Genomic DNA, 9,843 nt, shown 5'->3' on the forward strand with positions numbered 1-9,843 from the left:
AGGGGGTGGGAGAGGGGACAGCGGCGGGTGCCAGGGGGATGGCAGAGGGGATAGCAGTAGGGGCAGGGTGGGTGGCAGAGAGGACAGCAATGGGAGAATGGGGGTGGCAGGGGGGACAGTAGAGGGGCAGGGATCTGGACAGGCTATGAAGGAAAGAGCAGGGCGTGGCAGAGGGAACAAGATGTTGACAAGGGGATGGAGGGGACAAAAAGATCTCTCTGGGGCAGGGGGCCACCCCAGGAAGCCGTAAGTGCCACCAGTTTCCTAATGCCACCCCTGTCCCCTCCCCAGCTGTCCCCGGTCCTGCTGCAACCACAGATCAACGTGGTGGCCATCCTGGGTGAGCTGCTGGCCACTGTGCCCACGCTGGACGAGGAGATGGTGCTCATGCCCCCAAGATGCCTGTACCGGGGCCTGGAGGACTTCACCACGGAACTCTGGGATGCCATGATGTACACTGAGAGCATCTGGCGGCGCCACAAAATAAGCCTGCATCATGATGACCCTCTCACCTCCCTGAGCTGGGCCCTGGCCGCCTACAAGAGCACCCCATGGACCACCTGGGACCATGTGACAATGGCGGTTAGCAAGTGGCACAGGTTGGTGGCCAAGCTCGTGGACAGCTGGGCCAAGCGGGCCAGGATGGCCACCAAGCTCCGCAACACCTGGAGGGAGGTGGCCTCTGAGGTGGCCAACATGGTGACCACCTTCACCATCCTCGCCAGGGAGCTGCAGGACAAGGCTGCCTGTCATGGGACAGCTCAGGAAAAGATGGTGAAGCCGGGTCTGGGTCTGGGCAAGGGGGACGGGGCCAAAGTGGTGGCTGGGCATGAAGCCCGGGTGAGGAGAGATGCCTGCGTGGCTGCCAGCCAGGCAACCAGAGCAACCTGGAGAAGACAGCATGTGGAGGCGGCCCTGGGGCTGCTGGAGCGAGGGGGGTGGAGGGGACGCTGGGGGTGGCAGGAGGGAAGAGGGAGTAGCCAAGGGAACAGGAGGGAGTGGAAGGAAGGGGGGAGGGGACATGGTGGGGAGGGGAAATGAGGGAGAGAGGAGACAAGGGGGCTGGTGAAGGGTGGCAGATGGGACAGCAGTAGGGGCAGGGGGGTGGCAGAGGGGACAGCAGTAGTACAGGAGGGACTACAAGGGGAGGGCATGGAGTGGCAGAGGGAACAAGAGGCTGACAAAGGGATGGAGGGGACAAAGGGGACCCCTCGGGGGCAGGGGGGCACACCAGGAGGTCGTAAGTGCTCCGAGGTCCCTGACACCTCCCCTGTCCCCTCCCCAGCTGTCCCCAGCCCTGCTGTCACCACAGGTAACCGTGGTGGCCATCCTGAGCAAGCTGCTGGCCACTGTGCCGAGGCGGGACGAGAAGGTGCTGCTGTTCATGTCCCCAGGATGCCTGTACTGGGACCTGGAGAACTTCACCAATGAGCTCTGGTTCACCCTGCACTGCATTGATGACACCTGGTGGCACGCCAATATCACCTCCAATGATGATGACCCTCCCACCTCTCTGAGCCAGGTCCTGGCTGCCTACAAGAGCACCCCGTGGACCACCCAGAAGCGTGTGACAGTGGCAGCCAGGGAGTGGCAGGGATTGGTGTCTGTGCTTGTGGACAGGTGGGCCAAGCTGGCCAGGAAGGCTGCCAGACTCCGCAACACCTGCAGAGAGATGGCCACCAAGGCAGCTGACAGGGCAGCCTCCACCACCGCCTGGGCCAGGGAGCTGCAGGACGAGGCTGCCCGTTATGGAAGAGCTCAGGAAAACGTGGTGGAGCTGGGTCCAGCCCTGGGTGGTGAGGAAGGGGCCGAGGTGGTTTCTGGGTATGAAGCCTGGATGAGGAGAGATGCCAGGGAGGCTGCCAGTGAGGCAACCAGGGCCACCATGGTGAGACAGTGGGTTGAGGAGGCCCTGGGGCTGCTGGAGCGCTTGGTGGCCGCGTGTGACGAAGCAGCCGCGTTCCCCCGGGAGCTGCAGCGCCTGCTGGTGGACATCGAGGCTGCCCTGAAGGGGACAAATGAGGCATCCCCTGATGTCCCCGAGGACTTGGTGGCCAAGGTGGCCGAGGCCGAGTGGCTGTGGGAGGCCAATGTCCGCCTGGCCAAGGATCACCTGCTGGCAACACTTCCAGACATCATTGACTTGTATTTCGGTTTTGGTCCCGCTGGCCCCCGTTGGCGCAGGGTGGCCGAGCAGTGCCAAAGAGCCATTGAGGACATCCCAAGGCTCATTCGACCCCTGCAGTGTCCCCAGAGTGTCCCCAAGGTGTCCCCAGTGAGCATGGAGCACCAAGAGGTGGGATGGGGAGAGAGGGGGACAGAGGAGACAGTGGGGGGGGAGGGGGCAAGGGGGCATGGAGGGGACACAGAGAGGGTGGTGGGAGGGGAGAGGGGATTGCGAACGGGACAGGAGGGAGTGGCAGGAAGGGGGGAGGTGACGGGGGACAGGGGACAAGGCGTGGACTACAAGGGGAGGGCATGGAGTGGCAGAGGGAACAAGAGGCTGACAAAGGGATGGAGGGGACAAAGGGGACCCCTCGGGGGCAGGGGGGCACACCAGGAGGTCGTAAGTGCTCCGAGGTCCCTGACACCTCCCCTGTCCCCTCCCCAGCTGTCCCCAGCCCTGCTGTCACCACAGGTAACCGTGGTGGCCATCCTGAGCAAGCTGCTGGCCACTGTGCCGAGGCGGGACGAGAAGGTGCTGCTGTTCATGTCCCCAGGATGCCTGTACTGGGACCTGGAGAACTTCACCAATGAGCTCTGGTTCACCCTGCACTGCATTGATGACACCTGGTGGCACGCCAATATCACCTCCAATGATGATGACCCTCCCACCTCTCTGAGCCAGGTCCTGGCTGCCTACAAGAGCACCCCGTGGACCACCCAGAAGCGTGTGACAGTGGCAGCCAGGGAGTGGCAGGGATTGGTGTCTGTGCTTGTGGACAGGTGGGCCAAGCTGGCCAGGAAGGCTGCCAGACTCCGCAACACCTGCAGAGAGATGGCCACCAAGGCAGCTGACAGGGCAGCCTCCACCACCGCCTGGGCCAGGGAGCTGCAGGACGAGGCTGCCCGTTATGGAAGAGCTCAGGAAAACGTGGTGGAGCTGGGTCCAGCCCTGGGTGGTGAGGAAGGGGCCGAGGTGGTTTCTGGGTATGAAGCCTGGATGAGGAGAGATGCCAGGGAGGCTGCCAGTGAGGCAACCAGGGCCACCATGGTGAGACAGTGGGTTGAGGAGGCCCTGGGGCTGCTGCAGCGCTTGGTGGCCGCGTGTGACGAAGCCACGGCGTTCCCCCGGGAGCTGCAGCGCCTGCTGGTGGACATCGAGGCTGCCCTGAAGGGGACAAATGAGGCATCCCCTGATGTCCCTGACGAAGCAGCCGCGTTCCCCCGGGAGCTGCAGCGCCTGCTGGTGGACATCGAGGCTGCCCTGAAGGGGACAAATGAGGCATCCCCTGATGTCCCCGAGGACTTGGTGGCCAAGGTGGCCGAGGCCGAGTGGCTGTGGGAGGCCAATGTCCGCCTGGCCAAGGATCACCTGCTGGCAACACTTCCAGACATCATTGACTTGTATTTCGGTTTTGGTCCCGCTGGCCCCCGTTGGCGCAGGGTGGCCGAGCAGTGCCAAAGAGCCATTGAGGACATCCCAAGGCTCATTCGACCCCTGCAGTGTCCCCAGAGTGTCCCCAAGGTGTCCCCAGTGAGCATGGAGCACCAAGAGGTGGGATGGGGAGAGAGGGGGACAGAGGAGACAGTGGGGGGGGAGGGGGCAAGGGGGCATGGAGGGGACACAGAGAGGGTGGGGACATGGGTCTGGCTGGGGGTGGCAGAGGGGAGCGCAGTGGGGGCAGGGGGTGGCAGAAGGGACAAGAGACTGACAAAGGGATGGAGGGGAAAAAGGGGACTCTGGGAGGAGATAGGGGGGCACCCCAGGAGGCCACAAGTTCCACCAGTCCCCTGACACCTCCCCTGTCCCCTCCACAGCTGTCCCCAGTGCTGCTGCAGCCACAGGTCACCGTGGTGGCCATCCTGGGTGAGCTGCTGGCCACCCTGCCCAGGCTGGATAAGATGATTTTGCTCGTGTCCCAATGGCGCCTGTACTGGGACCTAGTGGACTTCACTGAGAACCTCCGGGTCACCCTGTACTGCATTGATGACACCTGGTGGCACCGCAAGGTCACCTCCGATGATGATGATAACCCTCTCACCTCCCTGAGCCAGGCCCTGGCCGCCTACAAGAGCACCCCATGGACCACCTGGGACCACGTGACAATGGTGGCATGCAAGTGGCAGCGGTCTGTGGATGAGCTTGTGGACAGGTCGGCTGAGCTAGCCAGAAAGGCCACCAAGCTCCACAACACCTGCAGGGAAGCAGCCACTGAGGCGGCCAACAGAGCGGCCACTGCCACTGCCCAGGCCAGGGCAGGCTGGATAAGATGATTTTGCTCGTGTCCCAATGGCGCCTGTACTGGGACCTAGTGGACTTCACTGAGAACCTCCGGGTCACCCTGTACTGCATTGATGACACCTGGTGGCACCGCAAGGTCACCTCCGATGATGATGATAACACTCTCACCTCCCTGAGCCAGGCCCTGGCCACCTACAAGAGCACCCCATGGACCACCTGGGACCATGTGACAATGGTGGCATGCAAGTGGCAGCGGTCTGTGGATGAGCTTGTGGACAGGTCGGCTGAGCTAGCCAGAAAGGCCACCAAGCTCCACAACACCTGCAGGGAAGCAGCCACTGAGGCGGCCAACAGAGCGGCCACTGCCACTGCCCAGGCCAGGGAGCTGCAGGACGAGGCTGCCCGTGATGGGACAGGTCAGGAAATCATGGTGGAGCTGGGTCTGGCGCTGGGCGGGGAGGAGGGGGCCGAAGTGGTGTCCGGGCATGAAGCTCAGATGAGGAGAGATGCCAGGGTGGCTGCCAGTGAGGAAACCAGGGCCACCATGGTAAGACAGCGACTGGAGGTGGCCCTGGGGCTGCTGGAGCGCTTGGTGGCCGCGTGTGACGAAGCCACCACCTTCCCCCGGGAGCTGCAGCGCAGGGTTGGGGACATCGTGGCTGCCCTGAAGGGGACAAATCACTGGTTCCTTGATATCCCTGAGGACTTGGTGGCCAAGGTGGTGGAGGCCGAGCGGTTGTGGGAGGCCAATGCCCGCCTGGCCAAGGATCACCTGCTGGGGACACTTCCAGACATCATCAAGTTCTATTTCGATGGTGGTCCCACCAGCCCCAGTGCCTGTGGGGTGGCCGAGCCACGTCAAAGGACCAATGAGGACATCCCAAAGGTTGTGCAACCCCTGGAGCATCGCCAAGGTGTCCCCAAGTTGTCCCCAGTGGGAATGGAGCTCCAAGAGGTGCGGCAGAGGCTGTGGAGTGGGGGGGGAAGAGAGGGGGACAGAGGGGACACTGGGGGAGTGACGGATGGAGGGGGAGGGGAAGTGGTAATGGGGGATGGGGGGGACATGAGTGTGGTGGGAAGGGACAGGGGGTCACAAAGGGCACAGGGGGAGGGAGGGAGTAGCAGGAAGGCGGGAGGTGACAGAAGAGTGGAAGGGAAAGTGGGGAAGTGGGGGGAGAGGGCAGTGGGGGATGGGGATGACTGGGGAGGAGGGGACACGGTGCCTGGTGGGGGATGGCAGAAGGGGGCAGCAGAGGGTGGCAGGGGCTACAAATGTGGTGGCAGGGGGTGCAGAAAGGACAGCGGGGAGGGTGGCAGGGCGTGGCAGAAGGGTAACACAAGGACAGAGGGGACAGCAGAGCCCTCCAGGAAGGGGACAAAAGGGACCCCAGGAGAGCACAGGGGTCACCCCAGGAGGCCACCCCAGGAGGCCACAAATGCCACCAGGTCCCTGACACCTCCCCTGTTCCCTCCTTAGCTGTCCCTTTCCCAGCCACTGGAGGCTCTGGTGTCTGTGGTGGCCACCTTGGGCAAGGTGGTGGCCACTGTGACCAAGCCACACTGCGGCATGCGGCACTGTGTGCCCCCAAAGTCCCTGCATGCAGCCCTGAGGAGCTTCACCTGGAGCCTCAGTAAGACCCTGGACCACCCCGGTGTCAGCTCCCTGGGCGACCCTGGTGTCACCTCCCTGGGCCAGACCCTGGCCACCCTCAGGGTCACACGGGGGGCCAGCTGGGCCGATGTGAGAGCCGCAGCCAGCAGCTGGTGGAAGTTGCTGACTGCACTCGAGAACAGCTGGGAACAGCTGAAAGAGGAGGCCACCAAGCTCTGTGATGCCTGTGAGGATGCGGCCCCTGCCCGGGCCGGGGACCCACAGGATGAGGCCACCCACAGGGAGACAGCTGGGGACAGCCCGGTGGCCAAGGCCCAGCAACTGATGGTGGCCCTGGACAGCGAGGAGGTGGCCTCAACAGGGGACGTGTTCGAGGCCCGGGTGGCAGTGGCCACCGATAAGGAGGAGATGGCCATTGAGGAGGAGGAGTCTGCCAGTGAGGAGGAGGCAGCCCCCAGGAGACTACAGCGCCCAGACGTGGCCCTGGGGCTGCTGGAGCACTTGGTGGTTGCCTGTGAAAGAGCCAGGTATTTCGTCTTGGAGATGCGGCGCCGGCTCGAGGCAATTGAGGCCATCCTGAAGGGGACAAAGGAGGCGTCCCTTGATGTCCCTGAGGCCTTGGTGGCCACGGTGGCTGAGGCCGAGCGGCTGTGGGATGCCAGCACCCGCCTGGCCACTCGTCATCTGGTGGGGATACTTGGGGATATCTGCAGGCTCCTCACAAAGCCCCCTGGTGGCCCTGGTGGCTCCAATGGCCCTGGGGGCTCTGGTGGCCCTGGTGGCTCTGATGGCTGCACAGTGGCTGAGAAATGCCAAGAAGCCATCAAGGACATCCCAAGATTGCTGCAAGAACATTGATGTCATTGCTGTGACATCATTGAGGGCAGTGACATCTTCGGGGACATCACTGCCCCCTCTCGCTTCCCCACAGGGGATTTCAGACAAAATTAGGGAATTTTCCTGGAATTTTCATAGATACTGTCCCAAATGCTGATGGACATTCCTGGGGTGACGTCACTGGAGACACTCAGGGACACGTGGGAAGGACACACAGGGACACTCAGGGACACGCAGGGGCACGCTGGAACAGTCTGGGGACACTCAGGGACACGTAGGGACACTCAGGAAAAATCAGGGAGGACACCCAAGGAGGACACTCAAGGACACACTGGGACAGTCTGGGGACACTCAGGAACATGTAGGGACACTCAGAAAAATCAGGGAGGACAATCAGGGATGCCCAGAGGCACTCTGGGACGCTAAGGGAAGACACTCAGGAACAGTCATGGAGGACACTCAGGGACACTCTAGCAGGACAGTCAGGGACACTTTGGGGACACTCCAAAACATGCAGGGACACTCTGAGGACACTTGGGGACACTCAGGAACACTCTGGGGACACTCAGGGACAAGGGACAGGGGTGACTGAGTCCCCTCAGCAGCTTCCAACTTTCCAGTGCGCCTGCAGCAGAGCGGGTCATAAATGACAATTTAATAATTGGCTTCTGCAATTCTGCATTGGCTTTGGCACATTATTGATCACAAGAATTTTGCTGCTTGATATTGATATTAATTATTGACAATTCTTTGTAGCGGCTTGCTGGTACAAGATAATCCATCAGTTTATGTGTGCACTGTTTAACTGCTTAAATGCTGGAGTAACAAATTAATGATGTATATATATATATATCGTAGGTCATAACACATTAAAAATAGACCAATAGAAAAGAGATAAATAATAAATGTTAAATAGATACTATGCAATATTAAACTGCTTTGGTGTCACTGACTCAGGTGTAAAACAATTCCCTTGTTTCTCACACCTGCGGACCAGCCTCTCCAGATGATGATAACAGTGACACAAACCTGAGAAGAATTTATGAATTGATCATGGGGTGTGAAACAACAGGATGGAACCAGGAGAAGAAATCAAATATATTGATCCAATCTCCAGAATGTCCTGCAGACAAGTCAGAGGCTAAAACCAAACAAGAGTTCCTGCAATATCGCAACCTCTCGGGAATGTCTGAATAATGTCTAAACTCAGGAATGTGTTAGCCCTGCAGTAGAACCAGATCTGAAGAACAATTGGTTAAGTTAAGGGCGAATTCTTTAGCCAACCGCCAAAATCCTTTTATATCCCTTACTAAATTTTAGAGTTTCCAAAGAGAGAACTTTGTTTTTTACATCCGGCTGAGATCACTCCCAGTTAACAGCCTGTAAAGAGGATAGTAAAATATATTGGTTGGGTAAAAATATTGCAAACGCAAGCCAGAAGATGTCAGGAGAGTTCCCTGTGAAAGAAAGATGGGAATGTTTTGAACAAGAAAGTGAAACCAACTTAGAGCACACATTCAAAGAGGAAGAAGTGCAATTGAAAAGACAGGAACAGAAAAAAAGAAATACGGTGCTCAATGTACCGTATGACACCCAAGTAAAATGCACCACCCCCTACCAAAACCAGCCAGCCTGGATAGAACTGTAACGGGCCAATCAAGCACCTTAAACCTTCATGCAAATGAAGGATCCCAAAAGAAACCAATCCAAAGGGACAAAAAGCAGGATCAAAAGAGTCTTCAGACCCACTGAATTTGTGCCACTTCATCTGGGACATTGGAGACATCACTGCTGAAGGATATTGCTGCTGAAGCAGACCCAGCAGCGGCGTTGCAGCATCCTCAACAGGAAAGGTCCCGCTCGGCCCGCGGGCCCTCTTGCTTTAGGCCTTTCTTTTCCTTACAATAAATACTGAAACCACTTTAGTACTGGGAGACTGCTCGCATTTTTAACAGCTTGGGGGCTCTGCCAGGATACAACCTTGCCCACCCAGGCCACCTGGGACCTTGTGTTGGCATCTGGGAAAATGGCCTGAGGCACACGTGAGGCACATTGGAGCAGGTAAGTATCACCCATCCACGGGCAGGGGTGGGCCCCGAGGGGACAGGGGGGGCAAGTGTGTGTGTGGGGGGGGTGTTTGAGATGGGGCTAGCAGCCCAAGCGGCTCAGAGCTGTGAAATGAGTGTGGACTTTCTACTACCATGGCTCAGAGATCTCCATGAGGCGATGGGCTGGGAACAGAGGGAAGCAAAAGAGGGAAGTGAGGCAAAAGAGGCGGCCCCCAACCGCCCTTGTTCCAGCACCCGGGGCAGTAAGAACAAAGGAGAGGGGGTGGACTCATGCAAGTCGACTGAAAGGTCCAGTACAACCTCCAGCTGAGGCAAGCAAATGGACTATAGCCAACAAAAATGATAAATACTTGAAACTGGTCCTGAGGAAAACAAGGAAAGAACCGCAACCCTGAACACAACACCCCATGGGAAATATCTACATTGTTATCTCTGTATCTTTAAAGTTTGTTAATGTTGGTTATAATTATAGTAGAAGTTCAAGTTTTGTTCAGCTCAGAATTGACAATCAAAAGAACATCTCAGTTTCTGGTACTGTTCCATAGAGCACTCTCCTTGCGACTCTAATTGGGACCAAATTGAGGGAAAGGAGTCGGTAGGATAAGGGTGATGGCAGAATGTCCCCAGAAGAAGGGAAAACCAGAGGTGGGAGGCAAGACTGGATCAGGAACTCCCTCCAGAATAAACTCTCAGGGCACTGAGAAAACCCCTGTGGATCGAGAGGTGAGGAGGCCAGCCCCTACCAGACTGCCACTGGTAGCAATGCTACTGCTCACTCACTTCAAAGGAAGTGGAGGAAACACTTGTGAGAAGTGTTCCTGTCCCTTGTATGGAGGAGATACAGTAAGTGTATTAATCAGAGTGCACACAAACATGAGTCCCAAATGTATCGGTCACTGCCAGTTAACAGCCTGTAAACA

At 58.4% G+C, this 9,843-nt stretch overlaps 2 protein-coding genes across 2 annotated transcripts in view; both read left to right on the forward strand.

Moving 5' to 3' along the window:
• The window catches only part of LOC120505111, a 27,731-nt gene extending 26,690 nt beyond the window's left edge, over positions 1 to 1,041 (forward strand). Inside the window, exon 6 of the mRNA XM_039715340.1 lies at positions 292 to 1,041. Coding sequence (XP_039571274.1) covers positions 292 to 1,041 — 750 coding nt within the window. The remainder of the gene's footprint in view (positions 1 to 291) is intronic.
• A 106-nt stretch (positions 1,042 to 1,147) lies between these two features.
• LOC120505114 lies at positions 1,148 to 8,037 on the forward strand. Its single transcript, XM_039715344.1, has 4 exons — positions 1,148 to 2,296; positions 3,982 to 4,413; positions 4,782 to 5,360; positions 5,883 to 8,037. The coding sequence occupies exons 1-4, from the start codon at positions 1,385 to 1,387 to the stop codon at positions 6,873 to 6,875; spliced, it is 2,916 nt and encodes a 971-aa protein (XP_039571278.1). The 5' UTR covers positions 1,148 to 1,384; the 3' UTR covers positions 6,876 to 8,037.
• The last annotated feature ends 1,806 nt before the right edge of the window (positions 8,038 to 9,843 follow it).

Source organism: Passer montanus, unplaced genomic scaffold (genome assembly GCF_014805655.1).
Source record: "Passer montanus isolate IOZ18808 unplaced genomic scaffold, ASM1480565v1 scaffold325, whole genome shotgun sequence".
NCBI classification, from domain to species: Eukaryota; Metazoa; Chordata; class Aves; order Passeriformes; family Passeridae; genus Passer; species Passer montanus.

Coding starts and splice junctions, on each gene's coding strand:
- LOC120505114 (XM_039715344.1), top strand. CDS start 1,385: ATGTCCCCAGGATGCCTGTACTGGGACCTGGAGAACTTCACCAATGAG. Junction 4,414..4,781: donor CGGCCACTGCCACTGCCCAG/GCCAGGGCAGGC, acceptor GCCACTGCCCAG/GCCAGGGAGCTGCAGGACGA. Junction 5,361..5,882: donor TGGGAATGGAGCTCCAAGAG/GTGCGGCAGAGG, acceptor TTCCCTCCTTAG/CTGTCCCTTTCCCAGCCACT.